Below are 20,238 nucleotides of genomic sequence, written 5' to 3'. Positions count from 1 at the left end.
ACGGAAAAGAGGGTGGCAAGGTGGAGGCAGATGGCGGAAGCCCAGCGCCAAGGTGAAGGGCGGTGAGAGGCAGGGCTGGAGGCCCCTTGTCCCCTCGGGCTCCCCAGGGAGGTGGCCCCGGGTGGATTTGGCTTCAGTATCTGTTCCCTGAGCCCTGCACCCTCTGTCCGCAGAAGATTAGCGAATTCCTGATGTTCCACAGCAGCCCTGGAACAGGCTGGAGGTCATGTGACAGTCAAGGACACTCACTTGGCGTCTCTAGAACCCAGGAGAATAAGACTTCCACACATTCTTCTGGAAATCCCCCAAAACTCCTATCTTCCCATCAGTTCCCTGGGGGAAAAGTGGGCCCTGAGATTGCTGTCGTGCATCAGAGAGATGCGCCAGGCCAGGGAGGTTTTCTTACTCGGTTAACTCCTGAGTAGCACTGCTCATATGTAGGAGAAAGTACCCTTTTCTCTGGTGTGAGGCTTTGCAAAGCAGCCTTGCAGACACATGGAGGGGCGCTGCTTGGGGCAACCTGGGGCCGGAAACTCTGAACTACATTTTACAGCTACGTTTGGGCTTGATTTTCACATTGCCACAGGTTTCTTTTTCAGGCATGTAGACGCCGGTGTCAGGGTGATATTTGTTTTGGGGGGATGGGGGGTCTTGGCCTTACCGTGTAAGCAGGTTTTAAAAGGGGGAGCGGTTTGAGTAGTGAAAGCGCTGACACCCACCTCCCAGGGCCCAAGGTCCTAGATCCGCCCCCCGCCACCGCAGGCGAGCAAGGTTTACTCTCAGGGGAGGAATCAACATCAGCTTCCCCCACTTATATCTCCGTGCTCGCTGCCGTCTTGCATTTCATCTCCCAGGGGCCTCTTCTCTAACTGTGGAATGAAAAGCTTGGCCACATCAGAGGGATTAAAGGCCTCCAGGAGCAGCTGGGCCTTGGCCTGAGGGAGCTGCCAGCTGCTGTCTGCACCATGCCAGTGGCCAGCTAGCTCTGCCCCTTCACAAGCCGGTTCTTCCTCGTGGATTCCCCCACGGAGGTCCCTTCAACCACCAGAGACTCTGATCTGGATGGAGGGAGGGCAGTGATCCCTGGGCGGGGTCTCCTCTCTCAGCTCCTTCCCCGGCTTTGCGGGGAAGCTAAGAATGGGGGTGTGGGAGCCTAGGCAGCCTGTGTCCGAGGAAGGCCACATCAGCAAGCGTGTAAGAGCGTCTCCACGGACAGCGCAGGGCAGACTTCGTGGAGTGGAGATTCCACCACTAATAATAGACTCGTGAATGGGGTCAGGGAGGGGGTGGAGTTTGTCTGAAATGCCACCTGTCCCAGGCACTAAAACAGCTAGGCAGGCAAGCCCTTCTGTGGCTGGGGACACCTGCCAAACCGTGCCTGGCAAATGCACGTGGGAATGTCACTACGCGCATACCAGGTGAGGGTGGACAGTTGGTTTTTGGAGAGGACAAGAGACTGTTTCCCGGAACAGGCTGTTGTGAAACCTATGAAAGAAAGAAAAGATGGAGTTCTTGATTGTCAGTAGCAAGCAGGGGCCAGCGCAGCAAGTGAGGGAACAGAGACGGAACCAACCAGGGCAGCTCCACAGCAGCAGTGCCCTGGTGCACTGCCCGCTGTGGTCCCCTACAAAGGGGACCATGTGGGATTTTCCCCACAAAGCCATGAAACCCGGCTTTTCTCCCTTCTTGCCCTTCGGCATCCCTCCTTGGGACTGACCCGGCTGCAGAGCAGGGACTATACTTGGGCAGTAAGTTGGGCCACAGACAATTGTACTCATGGCACCTGGAGGATGGGAGGGTACAGCACGAGAGGCTGGCAGGTACAGGTGTGGCCTCCTTACGTGGTCCCTTGACACCTGCCACCCCGATGTGGTTTTAATAAACTGCTCATCTCTCCCTCACATCTTAGCTGTGGCCTGGGTTCTGAGCTGGCCCATCTCTGAGCAATCCTGGGCCCAAGGAAGCAAGGCCTCTTCCGTCCGGTCTGTGTGCCCCGAGGGCTGGGCACAGACCTCCAGCATCCACCCCTTGGCGTTCCTCCTCGTGAAGCTCCTCTGAGCACGTCCCTCTCTTACTCGCGAGCTTTTTCTGCCAGAACACTTACCTTCAGTGGCCGCTGGCTGCCCTGGATTCCTTTCCACTGACCTGCAGCGGGTCCGTTCATCTGTTTCTTTCTGGGTTTCCTGCAGCTTCTCTGATCTATTTCTAATTATTTGGCTTCCCAGCCCATGGTTCCTCTCAGAAGTTTCTTTTCACTTTATATCCCTACCCCAGAGGAACGTTTTCCTGGATGTTGGGTGTCAGTCTCACTAATGTTACACTTTCTAAAAATCCCCGAGTACGTCAAGGTGGCTCTGAGGTAATCCGTGTAAAGCACGATACCTGGTGCATGGTAGGTGCTTATTACATTTTGACTCCCTACACACTCCTTGTGGGGACACCCTTACAGGTAGGACACATTTTGGGGTGGGGAGATTTTTTCCTGTGAATCCACATGTTTAACTGAATAGGAAAAGCCCCCAAAGTGTCAATCCCAATGTTATTGGGTTATAGAAAAAGGAGTTGTATAAAGAGCAGGTATTAGTAGGGGTAAAATGAAACAGATTGAATAATTTTTTCAGAATAAACTTGTATGCAGCCCAAGAAAAAATGTTTATTACACATCAAAAAGACCAAGTATTTTAGGAGCCCTGGGGCTTGCTAACTAGCAAAAAAAGAACAGACTAAGTAGGAACAGTATCCGCAAAGCATGTTTGTGAAACGTGGGGTATCCTACGGGGAAAACGCTCGTCACTCTTGGATTAGACAGTCACGGCTTCCCACGTTCACAAGCTACGCCTGGGAAGTCGGGGTGAGGCAGGGCTCGCGGCTGGCGGGGTGAGCCCAGCCCAGCATCCGCCACCCAGCCCCACCTGCCTGTCCTCTGCTCTCCATCGTGGACACGGCTCTGCCTCTCAGGAAGTGAAGCCGACTTTGTTTCCTTCTGGAAAGTGTCTATCAAGTGAGAGAGAAAACTTGCCTGAAAGTTGCGAAGTTGGTCAACTCATGGAATGAGGACAGTGTTAGAAAACTCATGTCTCCAGAAAGAGGGAACTGCTGAGGCATCGCCACAGTCATACATTTGGGATCGTACAGGTGTCAGGATGTACTCCTCAGTAATGTCCAGGGGCCGCAGGAATTAGGTAAGGCAGAGTGAGTACCTTGGAAATGCCTTTATATTCAGTCCTTCAAGAGAAGAGATCAGCCAGTAGGTTGGTGGGCTCTCTCAATGACTGGAGCGCCAATGGGAGCTGGGATCAAATACCAAGAGCAGAGAGCCGAATGAATGATTTTCATCAGTAGTTACGAAACGAGAAATTAGGGTAGTTCACACCCCAGATAATGTTTTAGAAAGACAGCTTTTTGTGGTGACTCACGCCGGTGGAAGACAGAAGGGCACATTTTACTTTTTCCTAAAGAACTGTTGACACACATCTGCTCAAATAGATTCTTACTTCCACCTCCAGTGGCACAGATAGCAAGTTTACAGCCCCATATAAATAGAGAAAATGATTACATTCTGCGCAGCTGGGAGCAAAGCTGTGGAGTTTACTGTTGCACCTGTAAAACCTTGCCCTATGCCAGTATTTCTACACGGTCCTCAGGAAATGCTCCCTACATGGGTGGATGGATGAGAGAAAGGAAGGGGCAGGACTCAGGTGGGAGAGAGAGAGAGAATGGAGTTGTTATAATATATCCAACCACGAGGACCAACATTTCATTTATTTTTCAGAAAATTGACTGAATAACAGTTTTATATAAAAGAGTGGCAAGTGAGCAGGCCATTGGAAACACAATTGACAAACTGGACGTAAGTCCACAATTGACACCTGGACAGTTGTCCCTTTGGCCCTCAGCCCCAGGGCTCTGCAGGGATCCTGGGGAGCATTTGTGGGGAGGCTGGCCAGGACGGAGGTCACCATATCACAATCTCATGTTGCCAGAGACTTCCTCTGGTCAGTTCCATCACTGAAGGATGCCAACCTGGGCAGTCTTCTTCCCACTCATGTCCACTGCAAATGGGCAGGCTATAAATGAAAAAGAATTATTTTTATATATTTATTTATTTATTTTTATTATTATTATTTTTTTGTCTGTGTCGGGTCTTAGTTGTGGCACGCAGGCTCCAGAGCACACGGGCTTATTAGTTGCAGCACGCAGAGTCTCTCTGGTTGTGGCATGCAGGCTCCAGAGTGTGTGGGCTCTGCAGTTGCAGCACGTGGGCTCTCTGGTTGTGGCGTGCAGGCTTAAGTTGCCCTGCGGCAGGTGGGATCTTAGTTCCCCGACCGGGGGTTGAACTGTGTCCCCTGCATTGCAAGACCAAGTCTTAACCGCTGTGGACCACCAGGAAAGTCCCTGAAAAAGATTTTTTTTTTAATTGTTTATTTATTTTTGGCAGTGTTGGGTCTTTGTTGCTACGTGTGGGCTTTCTCTAGTTGTGGTGAGCAGGGACTACTCTTTGTTGCAGTGTGCAGGCTTCTTACTGCAGTGGCTTCTCTTGTTGTGGAGCACAGTCTCTAGGTGCGCGGGCTTCAGTAGTTGTGGCACACGGGCTCAGTAGTTGTGGCTCACGGGCTCTAGAGCGCAGGCTCAGTAGTTGTGGTGCACAGACTTAGTTGCTCCACAGCATGTGGGATCTTCCCGGGCCAGGGATCCAACCTGTGTCCCCTGCATTGTCAAGCGGATTCTTAACCACTGTACCACCAGGGAAGTCCCAAGAATTTTTTTTTTTAACTCAAATGTATATAAGCTTTTGGTTAAGAAGCAGTAAAATTTCTGCAAGGAAATACCATGCCTGCCTGTGCTGGAGAATTCTCTGAGGGGAGGATGCAATGAAGACAGTGTACCATGCCCAGTGGCTTTCACCCTCACTGCACGTTAGAATCACTGGAGGCCTTTTGAGAAATCAACCACGTCTGTGTCCCATATACTAATTAAAGCAGAACTTCTGGGGTGACTCGTGTATAGCCAGAGTGGAGAACTACTGGGTCAGATTTTCCAAAAAAAGCTTTTGATAAAATTTCATCACAGAGTCCATTAAAAGAAAAAAAGTCAACAGACAGAAACAAAGGTTACAGATGGATGATTGTATCTCAGCATGGATCAGGGATTGATACTGGGACCAGTTTATCTGACAATTTTATAAGACATCCAGGGCATGAGTCACAGCGAAGCCGTGAAGCTTTATGACTTCAGCGGGCAGTTGCTGAACCCTGTGCGCCAGACTCAGGTGTGGCAGGGAGGGGCCAAGATGCACGAGACTCAGAAGTTTATGGCCCGCTGGCAAGATGGGCCGTGAGCGTAATTAACTGCACCACAGGGCAGGAAATAACGTGCCATGGGAGCATACAGATGAAGTGAGGGAAACGTTAGATGACGTTAATTTCTTCTAGTAGTAAAGTGGTAAGAAGGGTGTGAGTGGGATAGTTGTAAGATACCCGTGACATTGAAGAAAAGAGGAGAGATTCATTGGGGATCAAGATGAGGCCATGCATTCAGGGAGAAGTCATCCACACTGAATTAAGGAAAATGTAGGCTCTATAGTGGACCTTAGTCTTGTCCATCAAACTTCTGTCCTCCCTGACCATTTGGGGGTTATCCCCCCTGTGTGAGGGCTTGAAGGGAGTGAGCCCCATTTAATATTATAGGAGTCCAAATGACCAGACTCTCCCTTGCCTGTCCCTTTGTGGCCCTGGTAGGGCATGTGACTGAGGCTGGGCCCATCAGATGCTCCAAATGTAATGAATGAGGCAAAGATAAAGGTATGGTGAGGATTCATCTTTAGGGCAGCAGGTGCTGGTCGCAGCTTGGTCAGACTGCTCCTGTTCAGGGGTCTGAATGCGCCTCCAGCCTTGGGTCTCGCCTTTACCCGAGCCTGATCTTTCAGTCTCCTGACGACCGATCCTGTGACCCTTCTAGTAGCCTATGAATATATTCTTAAAAAAATATTTCCATGGACTTCTCTGATGGTCCAGGGGTAAAGAATCCGCCTTCCAACGCAGGGGACGTGGGTTCGATCCCTGGTCGGGGAACTAAGATCCCACATGCCGCGGGGCAACTAAGCCCGCGCGCCACAACTACTGAGCTCACGCTCCGCAAACTACAGAGCCCACGCACCCTGGAGCCCACGTGCCACAACTAGAGAGAGAAAACCTGCGTGCCACAACTAGAGAGAAGCCTGCGTGCTGCAACGACAGATCCCGTGTGCCGCAACTAAGGCCCGACTCAGCCAAAAAAATAATAATAATTAATTAAAATAAAGTTTAAAAAATTTTTGTTAAAAAGAATATTTCCGGTCGAGAATCCTGGCTGATGCCGGTTTCTGGTGATAATTTACGGGCCAGGAAAGAGGTCTAGCCAGTGTTCCATAGAGCTTGAGGCCACTGACCCACTGCATTTGCTAAAGCAAGGAAGCAAAAACTGGGGTGAGGAGAGTCTTCATGGAGAAGGGTGTAAGTAACAAAACTGAAAACGAAATCTAACCCAACTGTAATAGTTGGACGATGAAGCACTTAGAGTACACATTTCGGGGCATTTGCCTAAAGTAAAGTAGAAAGGAGAAGGTACCTCAAATACTCAAGAAAAGAGAGAGACTTCCCTGTGGGTACAGATGAGGTCCAGCTCAGGAGGGAGAGATAGATTCATGACAGACAGCGTGGGACACAGCTGCATGGCCAGCAGCACTGATCTGTGCAAGGTGACACGAAGCAGAACAGCTCTGCCCTCTCTTATTCTACCTGTTGTTGGTGCTTTCTGGGCCACGTGCGTCCTGGATCTCATTCTTTTGCTCAGCATTTATATTTCTGTGTTGGCACCAAGTGGACCAGGATGAACCAGACGGGAGCCCTGCAGAAATGAAGCCAGTGGAAGCGATGGTGTGCCCCAACCTCACGCTGAGGTGCAGCGGAGCCCAGAGGCGCACCAGGCACACCTGGTGACGGGCTGGGGGTGGCCTCATGGAGGAGCGGAGATTTGTGCTGAGTCTTGAAGCACAACTCGGAGTTTAAGAGACAGACGATGAGTAGCTTAGGGGTGTGGACAGAGGGTTCCAGCAGGCAGAGAAATCATGCTGATAGACTCTGAGTGTGCAGGGTGTGGGGCTGGAAGAGCCACAGACCAGGAAGAGCCAGGTGTGTCGGGGGGATGGAGAACCGTGATCAGATGTGCATTTAGGTCACACTGGCAGAGGCTTGGCTTGGGGACAGAGCTTAGCCACTTAGCATTGTTGGTGGTGGTGGTTCTCAAAGGATAGTCCCCAGACCAGCTGCATCAGCATCCCCTGGACACTTGTTAGAAATCCAGATTAGGGGCCCTACCCCAGACCTACTGAATCAGAAACTCTGAGGTAAGGTCCAGAAATCCGTGTTTCAACAAGCACTCCGGATGAATCTGACGCACACTCAGTTTGAGTGTGACTACACTCTGTGTAGTCCGTACAAGAAGGGATGGTGGGTCAAACTCAAATGGTAGCAGTGCCAAGGAAGTGGGGTGGGGCTGGGGTATTGGAAATATATCCAGGATGTTGAATCTAGAGGATGTATGGTCAGATGGGGTGTGGGGGGGTGGGTGCCAGGGGAGAAAAAGGTACGTAAGCAGGTTCTGACACTGGATAATGAAACTGCTTCCTCATATAGGTGTCCCTGGTGGGCTTCCTGTTCCTTTTGGGCTTATACATCTCGTCCCTGGCCTCCTGTATGGGAGGCCTCTACGGAGCACCCCGGATCCTGCAGTGCATTGCCCAGGAGAAAGTGATTCCTGCGCTGGCCTGTCTGGGGCAAGGGGTGAGTGACCTTTTCTTTGAGAAATGTACGTTTTGCCACTAACCTGATCGTTGGCCAATAAATTGCTTAAGTCTTTCTGATAAGAGCCGCTGGTCCGCTTCTGGTGGGGAGAAACAAGAATGCACCCCTGTCCTCTGGCTGCTTTAGTCTGGGGCCAATGGACAAAGTGTCTGTCAATGTCACAACCACCTAGGGCTCTTTAGCGCTGGGTTAGCTAACCGTCACCGTAGCACTGTGGACCCTGCACAGCAGGGAGAGGGAGTGCCACAACCTTTAATAAAAATAAATTCTGGGGCTTCCCTGGTGGCGCAGTGGTTGAGAGTCCGCCTGCCGATGCAGGGGACGCGGGTTTGTGCCCCAGTCCGGGAAGATCCCACATGCCGCGGAGCGGCTGGGCCCGTGAGCCATGGCTGCTGAGCCTGCGCGTCCGGAGCCTGTGCTCCGCAACGGGAGAGGCCACAACAGTGAGAGGCCCGTGTACTGCAAAAAATAATAAAAATAATAAAAATAAATAAATAAATTCTGGATCCTCCAAGTTTAGCCTAGAGGGAAAAACCTCTTCGTGAGGAGGGGAGCTGGCCCTTGCAGTTCTAACTGTATCCCGGAGGTTCACCTTCCCTTTGGGGTTGCTTTAGGATGATTCCCCACACCTCCGGTCTCTGGGCTCTCTGTTAGTCATCACGGCCCAAACCCTAATACAACTTGGTTGAGTCATGGAACCATCAAATGAGACATTCCTAAAACCGAAGGGGTGACAGGAGAAAGAAACAGAACCCCACTTTCCAAACATGTGTTTTGCAAGCTGTAGTTGATTTCTATGTGGTTGGAACACCACAGGGGTCCTCCCCACCCCCTTCCCATGCCCATCCCCCCTCTTGTTTGGGGCCACATAGTTACAAGTCACCTTTAATTCCTCCCTTTACCTTCCTCCACTTCTTATCCACCAGTCAGCATGGGCGGGTAGGACAAATGACTGTCATCTTTAGTACCTTCCATGTGCTATATGCCTTTTATTCTATTTTAATTTCATTTATTTTTTATTAGATAATATGTGTACAGTGTTCAAAACTAAAAATGATATAAAAGGCACCCTGAGAATTTTTGCTCCTTTCATGAGTCCTCCTACTCTTTCTTCATCTGCGCCCATGCCTTACCAGTAGCTGGTTTTATTAGTTTTTTAGGAATCCTTCTCTCTTCTAATTTTACAAAGACTGGTTCTGCCCTCTTGCACTGTTGGTGGGAATGTAAATTGATATAGCCACTATGGAGAACAGTATGGAGGTTCCTTAAAAAACAAAAAATAGAACTATATACGACCCAGCAATCCCACTACTGGGCATATTCCCTGAGAAAACCATAATTCAAAAAGAGTCATGTACCAAACTGTTAATTGCAGCTCTATTTACAATAGCCAGGACATGGAAGCAACCTAAGTGTCCATCGACAGATGAATGGATAAAGATGATGTGGCACATATATACAACGGAATATTACTCAGCCATAAAAAGAAACAAAATTGAGTTATTTGTAGTGAGGTGGATGGACCTAGAGTCTTGTCATATAGAGTGAAGGAAGTCAGAAAGAGAAAAACAAATACTGTATGCTAACACATATATATGGCATCTAAAAAAAAATGGTCTGAAGAACCTAGGGGCAGGACATGAATAAAGACGCAGACGTAGAGAATGGACTTGAGGACACGGGGAGGGGGAAGGGTAAGCTGGGACAAAGTGAGAGAGTGGCATGGACATATATACACTACCAAATGTAAAATGTAGCTAGGGGCAAGCACCACATAGCACAGGGAGATCAGCTCCATGCTCTGTGACTACCTAGAGGGGTGGGATAGGGAGGGTGGAAGGGAGATGCAAGAGGGAGGAGATATGAGGATATATGTATATGTATAGCTGATTCACTTTGTTATACAGCAGAAACTAACACACCACTGTAAAGCAATTATACTCCAATAAACATGTTTTAAAAAAAAAGATTGTGTTCTATATACATTGTTCTGTACCTTGCTTTTCTTCATATAATATAGCTTGGAAATCGATCTTTTCACATAAATATAGAGAGAACTTTCTCGTTCTTTTTCCATCATGTGTATATTCTGTAGTTTATTAACCAGTTCCCTATAGATAGTATGGCTTCCAGTAAACAGTGCTACAAAGGATACTCTTGTGTGTGTGTGTATGTGTATAATTTTGTACATGTGCAAATAGATATAGGATAAATTTTCATAAGTGGGCTTGCTGATCAAAAGGTAAGTGCATTTTTAGCATTAATAGATATTTTGCCAAAACACCTTCCATGGAATTTGTATCATTTTGTACTTCTACCAGCGATGTGTGAGAGTTCCTGTTTCCCAATAGCCATCATGACTGTTAGATTCAGGCCAAAAGACCCTGCTTTATAGGACTCTGTTCTGGTCTCTAAGAAATTCATGAAGTCAAGGGGACCTGCCCTTCTAGATCCCATATCCACCTTCTAGACCATGGTCCAGGTATCCTACACCCTGGAATTTCCTTCCCAGATGTCCCCCAGCCTAAATGCAGGGTCTGCCAGGGCGTCTTCCCTGAACCTGTCCATTTTAGGGCTAGGGTGTGGGCTGAGAATCCACATGTGGGTGTGAGCCCGCCCTGCAGTGTGGTCTAGGAAGACAAGAGTTGCCAGTGGGCAGTGAGCTGGATCCTGCAGGGAGGAGCTCCGGGGAGTGCCAGAACTCTAAACTTGAACCTGGCCTTCCCCATCGTCCTGAAGTTATATTTGCCGAGGAAGGAAGACAGAACATACTTGATTTAATGGTTATGAGCTTGGTTTATCATTGTGCGTATCTGGACACAGGGCGTGTGGCTCGCCATTTGCACTCGTGCCTGAGCACCACAGTGTCTGATGAGCCTGTCTACAGCTCAGTGTCAGGTATGAATTTTTGCCAGTTGTGCGGTGAGACATGGCATCTTAAGATACTTGTGATCTGCATTACCCTTATTAGGAAAGGTGTTGAACACCGTTTCCCCTAAGAGTCGTTTGCATTTTTTTTTTTCTGTGATTGTTCATCTTTTTCTTCTGAATTGACAGATGCTGTTTCTTTGTTACATGTACTACAAATATTTTCTCTAGTTGTCACATGCCTTTTGGAGGAATATTTTTTGTCGAAGCTTCTTTACATATGATTAAATTTTACTAGTACATTTTTTCTTTTAATGGGGGAGAGAGGAAACTTTAAAAATTTTTTGAGGTATATTCAGCATACAGAAAAGGGCATAAAACCAATATGAACAGCTTAAACAATGGCTATGAAGTGAACATCGTGTAACCTCCACCCAAGAACACTGCCAGCCCCTGATGCCCCCCTCCACATACCCTCTCTGGTCGGAGCCCCGTCCCTCTCACTGTGGAAGCTACTATCCATATTCCTGTGATAATTTCCTTGCTTTCTCTGTGGTTTTACTCAGGAAACTTTTTCTGAAAGGGGCCAAATAGTAAATATTTCAGGCTTTGCAGGCCCTATGGACTCTGTCACAACTGCTCAACTCTGCTGTTGTAGCTCGAAAGTTGCCACAGACAGTACCCTAATGGGGTAAGTGTGGCTGTCTTCCAATAAAACTTTATTTGTAGACACTGAAATTAGAATTTCATGTAATTTTCAGGTGTCACAAAATATTACTCTTCTTTGGTTTTTTTCCTAACTCTTTAAAAATGTAAGACCATCTTTAGCTCGTGGGCATACATAAACAGATGGTGTCCAGATCTGGCCCAGGGGCCATGGTTTGCCACCTCTGGATTACATCCTAGTTCAGTGTTGCCTGTTTTTTAAACTTTATATGAATGTGGCATGCTTCTTTCATACATCATTATGTGCATGTGATTTCTCCGTGTTTTTGCTTGTAATAGCGTCTTGTTTATTATCATCTCTATATAGCATTTCCTCATTGGCTGCAGTTTATTTGCTCATCTTGCTGTCATGTTATGTCCCAGTTTGGGACTGTTACAGACAGTGCGGCAAACATTCTTGTAGTAGACTTGTTCACGTATGGCATTCTTGCAGACCCCGTACCCATTCGTGGAATTGCTCATTGTTTTTAGTGGGCTGTCTGTCTTCTAATTATTTTGTAGGGATTCTTTGTATATTCTGCATTACCCTTTGTCAGTTACACGTGTCACAAATATCTTTTCCCGTTCTGTGACTTGACTTTTCTTAATGTGTCTTTTGGTAACAGAAGTTCATGTGTGACTATTTTATCACTTTCCAACCCACGCTTGTCAAAGTCCTTTCCTGGACCACTTGCATTTCCTACAGTTTACCTAAGACCTCCTTCCACTTACCTAGGACCCTCCTTTTAAGTTTTTGTTAGTTCATGAGGATTTATTTTATCCTTGGTAGTTTTATTGTTAGAGTATGCTAAATAACTGTAGCAAATATACCCAAAAATGTAATTTTCAAAAACAATAAAATGTATTTTTACTCCTTTTTCTAAAAAAAATTTTACTCTGAGGTTCTAGGGAAGGTGTTTCAAGTCAACAGGGCCTCTGATCCTCAGAGAATCAGGCCACGATGACTTCACTATCTTCATCTTGTGACTCTGAAGATTGCACTCTGTTCCAACCCTCAGTAAGGGGAACGCGCTGGAGGAACATACCTGGGAGGTTCACGGGTCAGATCTGAAAGTGGCTGACGTGCCTGCCCCTTCCATCACAGAGTGCTGGTATAAAGGAGATGGGAGCAGTGGTTAGATCCTGTGTCTATCCTGAGAGTAAGACTGACAATATTTACTGGAGGAGAATGAGTGAGTGAGAAGAGGCATCAAGAATTTTGCTTGACTGAGCAACTAGAAGGATGGAGTGGCCATTTTCGGAGGTGGAGAAGCTGCAGGGGAGTAGATTTGAGAGGCAGGACATTGGAGGATCAGCAGTTTGGTTTTGGAAATATTAGGTTTGAGATCCTATTAGACAGCAACCGGAAATGTTGAGCAGATAGTTGAATATTTAAGTCTGGATTTCAGGGGAACATTTCAGGCTGGAGATTCAAATTTGGGAGCTGAGAGCATTAAGCTAGTATTTGAAGCCATGAGCCTGATTGAAATCCTAGAGAGGGAACATAGACAGAGAAGAGAAGGGAACATAGACTGAGGATGGAGCTGGGGATTGCTCTAAATGCAGATTTCAGAGATGTGGAGAGGCCAGCGACAGAGACTAAGGAGCAGTCCATGACAAGGAGATGAACCAAGAGAAGCGAGGAGACCAGGGAGTGAGGAGCTGGGTCAAATGTAATCCTTAGGCCAAAGAAGATAAGGACTGAGAAGCGACTATTGCTTCTGGCCCAAGAACTGTGTCAGTGACTGTAAGGAAGAGCTTCTGTGGAGTGGCAGATTATATGGAGTTAATGCATTTTCTCCACTCCTGTCCTTCTAAAAGTCACCATACTCCCCCTCCATTAATAACAGATGTGCATAAATGTGTGTGTATGAGAACATGCATGTGCATGTTTAGTATCAGAATTCCCCCACCTCAGCCACCAGTGATTCTGCTTTGTCTTCCAGGGTCTGCCGCTCCCGTTCAGGTCATTTTCTCCATTAAAGCATGGGAAGAATCAATTTTGCACTTCTTTGATTTCCAAGGCTGGTGTTAAACCCAGTGAAAGACAAAAGGAGAAATATTTGTGAAATCCATGTTCCATAGGATTGTCCCACATTAATGGTTACTAATACAGTTACTGCCTGTTGGATGTGTTGGGCGCCCACTGTGTGCCAGGGCCGCGTCAAGCATTTTACGTGCATTAGCTCTGATCTCACAGTAATCCCATGGGTCGGATGTCATGATCCCAAGTTTGTAGATGAACAGTTAGGAACACACCAAGAGTCACATGGGAGAAGTGGCTGAGTCATTATGAGTTGTTTCTATCAAATACTGTGATTTTCTTCTGAAATTTCATGGTCTTGCATGTTATTTTTGTTTCTGCAGAAAGGGCCAAGTAAAACACCCGTAGCTGCCATCTGCCTGACCAGCTTGGTGACCATGGCCTTTGTCCTTGTGGGTCAGGTAAACGTCCTGGCCCCCATCGTCACCATCAACTTCATGCTGACATACATCGCGGTGGACTACTCTTACTTCTCCCTGTCCATGGGCGCCTGCAGCCTCCCACAGGTGCCTGAGTCGGTGCCCGGGGAGGGCCTGGGAGCTCTCCACTGCTCTGAGCACCTGCTCCTGGAGAAGGCTCCCAGCTGTGGCTCTGAGGGCGTTGCCTGGAACCTCTCTGAGGGCACTCTGCTAGAATTCACCAAGGACATGGACCAGCTCCTCCAGCTAACCAGGAAGCTTGCGAGTGGCCAGCCCGGAGGAGGAGAGAGCCATGGGATCCCAGAGAATCAGAAGGGGAAGACCAAGAAGGCCACCAAGCGAACCCTCCAAGAGAGCTTCCTCTTAGACCCCAGGTCTCCTGCTTCCTTCCCTCCTGAAGGCTGTGACGGGTGGCCTACTGCCTCCTGGGAGGGGCAGGGGCCCCATGGGAACATGCCACGTTCCAGAAGTGAAGGGGCTCGGCCTGGGGGAGCCTGTGGAGAACAACTCATCCCTGAGCCCAGTAATCAGCCCAGGCCGAGCAGAGAAGGTGGGTGCTTTGGAATCACATGGGGCCTCCTAATTTGGGTGACTACTCAGTTATCACAACCCTCTTTCAAGTCCTTAGTTCATTTTATAGCTGGGTTTAAAATCCTTGTGAATTTTGTTTGGTATTTACTTTTAAAAGTTATGGTCAGATATCAATTGACTTTGTAATTCTACTCTGGTATAGATAGTTAATTTTGAACAGAAATTTCTAGCTACTCCTGTATGTTAGAGCTGGGAGCCATGGCTAATAATCAAATATTAATTTCATTTTACTCAAAAATCAGCCAACGTGAATGAAACCAGTTTATCCTTTCAAGGGAAGTGGAGATGTGTTTTGACAAACTGCCTGGCAAGGACTCAGTGTGTTTTGTCTCTGGAAGGTGAATCTCCCAAACCAGGCAGGAGGGAATGGAGAGAAAGAAGATATGCTTTAGGAGCACAGCTTTTCTTTGCTCCCTCAGATCTGTAGGCACAGAGACACAGGGAGAGACTCTCAAAGGGAGGCTTCTGGGGCGTGAGAAATTCCGAGAGAAAGAGAGAACTCAGAATTTTTTAGTCTTCCATATTCTAGGTGTTTTACATATATTATTGCATGTAATATAATAGATATTAGCATTTTCTCTTTTACCGGTGAAGACTCTGAGTCCCAGTGAGGTCACAGAGATGAAACCGATACTATGCTCAGAGCTGATACCTTGCACAGCTGGACATCACACCCAGGTCTCCCTATATTTGAAGCCCGTTAACCTACTTCCTGAGATCTGTACAGACAAGTGTGGGCAGAGAGGAGGAGACAGGTGACATAGAAGGAGATGTCCAAAAATAAATGCTTTACGTTCTTCCGTACACCTGCTTTTCCTCCTTTACCTCCAAATTGGTGGGTGGTTTTTAATGGTAGGAGCATTATTAAAAATTTAAAAACTATGTTATTTTTGTCAAAGTAATGAGTACAGTTTAATAAGCCAAGTGGAGTGAAAAGTCACATAATCAGAGATAGTAGTTCCCACGCTTCCATACCATCCCTCTGACTCTTCTGCCTCCCCTAGTCCCGCTCCCAGAAAATCCCACTTTCAACCAAAAAGTTGCTTCTTCTGTTAACCTTCATGTTTGTAGATAATATATTTGTATTGCTACTTCTTGATATGTCAGTTTCATCTCTTGATTTCCTATTATGATAAATGAAGACTAGCTCATTTATGCCACTCTTGATTTCTCATCCAATGTCCCCAGTATAATTACATCACAGTTTTTTAATTAATCTAATAGCTAGTATTCATATTATCATGATTAGGTAAATATTGCTTAACTCTGAGCCATATATTATGCTATGATTACATTTCCTTTTCTGTCCAACTTTTTCTGTTTCCTGGGGTTAATAATAGCCTTGGGTTTTTTTTGTTTTTTTTTTTGCCGTACGCGGGCCTCTCACTGCTGTGGCCCCTCCCATTGCGGAGCACAGGTTCCAGACGCCTAGGCTCAGCGGCCATGGCTCACGAGCCTAGCCGCTCCGCGGCACGTGGGATCTTCCCAGACCGGGGCACGAACCCGTGTCCCCTGCATCGGCAGGCGGACTCTCAACCACTGCGCCACCAGGGAAGCCCAGCCTTGGTTTTTTATTTGCTTGGTTTTGTGTCATCATTTTTTTCTAGATGTTCTGGCGGATATGGCAAATGCCTCTCAACGTTATTTTCCAAATGCTCGAATTCTTCAGAAATTTATCATATCCATTTGTTCTTTTCCCCCCTCTGTCCTATGGCCCTTATTCTGATCCACTCTAGCCTGTCAGTGCTTTCGGTCTGCTACAAAGCTGTTGTCTTGGAATTCCTCTATCGCACTTCTCTGTCAGATCCAGGGGACAAGATCTGTTGGGCGTGATATCATGGTAGACTTCTGTCTTTTTTTTTTTTCCCTCCTCAGCCTTGAATGACCTCCCTGTGTTTGAAGAATTTCCAGTGTTATGAGTCTTGGTGGGAGGCACAGCAAGCCTTTCACTCTTAAAACTGAAAATGTCAGATATTCAGTTTTCCCGCCCCTCCTGCAGAGTTCAGGCACGGGACCAAGACTCGGCTAATTAGGTGAAGCCTCCATATACTGGGAACTGGGAACCTGAAGAAATGGGGACTTTGAGGACCTCTCTGGAAGCATGATAGTGGCTGCAGGATGACTACATTCCTGGCTCCGCCATCAGGGCTTTTCAGGGTCAGAAGTGTCTAGACCTTGGCACATGCCCCTGTGGTGTCCCCACTAGACTGCCCAGACATATGGTTTTGAGTGTTGTCCCTGGCTATATAGCTCTGAACTTGATTCACTAGCCTTTCTAGGTATTCTCAGAGGCTGGGAAATGTCTTTTTAGCTGGCTTTATTGCAGCTTCACATGACATCCTGTGGGGTTCTTTCTTTCCCTAAAGAGGAAGGGGAGATTGGGTAACAACAGTGAGTCTATGCCACAGCTCTCCTGTTCTTAATTTCCAAGAGCTCTTGGTTGTAACCTGATTTGTCTTCATCTTTTTTAAAAAAATGTCGAACATCATCTCATTCTTGTTTTATAGGTATAACGCTTATCTTATTTTTCTGGTAATATTACTTATTCTCCCTTTAGAGTCTTCTTCTGCCCTGTGTTCTTTAGATTCTTTTCTCTTTGGCTTGGTCTCACTCTCTCTTTTATATTGGCTTCACTAAAATGTCTGTTGATCTTTTGATTTCTGTTCTTATTTAGAAGTAAGTAGTGAAAAGCTGTTTAGAAGACCTGCATCCTGGGCAGAGCTTACTGGTTGGGGCACCTCACTGTAGAATGATCAAGAAGCTGGCTTTTTCATGGGAGGATCCCCAAGTGTGGTTAGCTAGAGGTTTCCTCCAGAGAAAAGTCCTTTAATCTCTTGCCTGGGGGTCCCCCCGTTGGCTGTTTGTGTTCAGGGAGCCGGGTGACATAAGGAAGTTGGTGGCCTCCCACTCTTTAGGATAGAGACTTTATTGAATTCCCCAGTTTCTAGCTCCATTCCCCCCACTCTTTGCTATGCCTGGTGTCCCAAGTTCAGGCCCTCTCTGGTTTGATTTCTTCAGAGGAACCCTCACATACCTTGGGGAGGGGGTCAGGCAAAGAGGGAGTTATTTCCTAGCTACATGGCCAGAGGAAAGGCACTTGATGTCCAACTGGTTCATATACAGTCTTGCAACAAGTCCCCTGCACCGTATCGCTTCCCAAGGGCGGTCCTGAACTTTGTGAGGTCTGCTGGGGTGCACTGGGCTGCTCATTGCTGGCATCCTCTCTGTGGGCCCTAGAGTTGGTCCTCCTCGGCTCTGCTGTCTGTTACCACTCCTCCGTCACTGCTCCACCTTCCAAGACTTGTTTTTATCTTTCCTCTCTCATTCTCCTTGTGTTGTAGGTTTATGCCTATTTAATGCCTTTTCTGTTTTCTCAGTGGGTTATCAGGAGAGATATGTGGTCAGTTTGCAACGTTTCATCATTGAAGTTGCCCTGTCTTAGAAATGTCCCGAGCTCTTGTAAACCTCCATCTCTGTCTCCTCCATCCTGGCTGCCTTCACCTTGGTTCAGACCCTCATCATCTGGTGCCCAGACTCTTGTTAATCTCCCTGCTCATCTCCAGCCTCCAGATTCTCCCATATCCTGTTTCTCCTTTTCATTGTCCACTGAATGATCTTTCTAAAATAAAACTCTCATCATGTCTCTCTTACTTAAAAACCTTCGTTGGAATCTATTACCTTCCATACCGGTGTGATTTGCAAGATTCTTGGCAATCCTGCCCTGCCCCACCTTCCTGGCCAGTTTTCTCATGACAGCTGCCATGTACAAATGTCCAGCTATATCCAGACACGTGCCCCAAACACATCATGTTCTTTATTCCTTCCTGCCTTTGCACATTGCATCACTGCCCACTTCCATCTGAGAAACGCCGACTTAACGGTTTAAAATCCATTTGACTTTTCAGACCCCCTCTGAGAAGGATTCCCTGATTTCCTCTCCTGTGCAAGCATAACATTTGAGTCACACTAGTGGTATAAACACGTATCACATTGTTTTATACATTTGTTTACACATTTGTCTTCAGGCCTGCTTGTCGTCTGCCTAGAGAAGGAGAAGAAATATTAGTTTTATCGCTTTGCCTCCAGTCTGTGAGCTTCCTTTAGTCACAAACCATGTCTTTCTACCTTGTATTCATCAACAATATTCCCACACAGTACATGGCATCGACAAACACTCAGTAAAGGCTAATCAAATTGATGAACAGTTGTACAAATATTGGCTAAAAATTTTAAACATTGACAGGTAAAGTAGGATAGAAAGAGTTAAACTATTATAAGAACCTAATGTGTGACAAACCAGATGCTGTAAAATAATAAGAATCAAGTCACTATTGAATAAATATTGTTGAGAGCAAATGGATCAAAAAATTAACTTGGGGCCATATTTGATACCTTATATGGCCACAAATTCCTTATTTATAACAGCTGTGCGAGAGAGCGATTTCTGACTACTGAAGACATCATCAAAGACAAAAAGGATCTGATTAAACAGAAATAAAAAACATTGGCCCAGCACAGTGTCACAGAAGGAAACAATTATTCTGACAAACACAACTGATAAAAGCATACCTTCCAAAGCATTTTTTTTTTTTTTTTTTGCGGTACGCAGGCCTCTCACTGTTGTGGCCTCTCCCGTTGCGGAGCACAGGCTCCGGACGCGCAGGCTCAGCGGCCATGGCTCATGGGCCCAGCCGCTCTGCGGCATGTGGGATCTTCCCGGACCGGGGCACGAACCCGTGTCCCCTGCATCAGCAGGCGGACTCTCAACCACTGCGCCACCAGGGAAGCCCCAAACCATATTATTTTTAAAGACAGGAAGGTCAAAATCCAGATCCTACTAAAGAGAGGTCAGGAGAGATGAACACGCAGTTTACATATGAAAAACCAGACTCACTCACTGTGCATTCAACAAACTAACTTTTATGGTTAAGTGTTGAATGCTGTTTGTAGCTAAAAATAGGCAGCTTTTATTGAGTCTGTCCCAGGTGCCTGGCACAGAGATAATCACTTAACACGCGAATTAGCTCAGCTCAGCTCAGATCTAGGCATTGTTATTACCTTTTTCCAGATGACAAAGGTGAGACTTAGGGAAGTTAAACACTTGCTCAGGATAGGAGACAGCTAGAATTTGAACCCAGGTCCATCTCACTTTAGAGCGTGTGTTCTTAACCACTACACAAAGTGTATGCTGCTTGGGGCCAGTGTCTATTATGAACTAGGCCATTGTACTGATTAAATGAGTCCAATTTAAACCACCATTGAGATATTTCATATCTGTTAAGCTGTCAGAAATTTAGATACAAAATAGTAGGTCGGTGGTGATCGGGTATATGTACACATTGCTGGAAGCAATGTCAATGGATTCATTCCTTTTGGATCCATTGATGAAAGTTTTTCATCAAATTTGGGAGGTTTTGGGCCATGATTTCTTCAGAAATCAGCAGTTTTGCTGCCAGAGGGAGCAAACTTGTGGGTTGTGCCTTTATCAGTTCAATGTGGTGAGCGAAGTAGAAAATGGAATGGTGAAATCCTCAGCTTTGCTAGCCTGAGGGACCCAGCTAGGGTGAGCAGTGGAACAGCCAGAAGTTTAATGGGAAGATCCTAGAAATCAGAGAGCTGTAGAAGGACTACAGCTCCCCACATCCCCCTGCTTGGGAGCCTAAGAGAGACTGACAAAAGTCAAAGCCGGGGAGCCTGGAGAGCTGCAGCTTCGATTGTGCTTCCCAACCCACGCACAGATCTGCTGGCAGAGGGTGGAAGCCTTCTGGGC

At 46.9% G+C, this 20,238-nt stretch overlaps 1 protein-coding gene across 1 annotated transcript in view; it reads left to right on the top strand.

The window, feature by feature from the left end:
* Positions 1 to 20,238, top strand: part of SLC12A8 (solute carrier family 12 member 8) — a 131,354-nt gene that overhangs the window by 93,862 nt on the left and 17,254 nt on the right. Inside the window, exons 8-9 of the mRNA XM_027107034.1 lie at positions 7,674 to 7,820; positions 13,782 to 14,427. Coding sequence (XP_026962835.1) covers positions 7,674 to 7,820; positions 13,782 to 14,427 — 793 coding nt within the window. The remainder of the gene's footprint in view (positions 1 to 7,673; positions 7,821 to 13,781; positions 14,428 to 20,238) is intronic.

This window comes from Aethalodelphis obliquidens, unplaced genomic scaffold, assembly GCF_003676395.1.
Source record: "Aethalodelphis obliquidens isolate GAN/ISIS:26980383/991018 unplaced genomic scaffold, ASM367639v1 scaffold1, whole genome shotgun sequence".
NCBI lineage: Eukaryota > Metazoa > Chordata > Mammalia > Artiodactyla > Delphinidae > Aethalodelphis > Aethalodelphis obliquidens.
The sequence above is the reverse complement of the archived record's forward strand: the minus strand, read 5'-3'. Positions and strand labels throughout refer to the sequence as shown.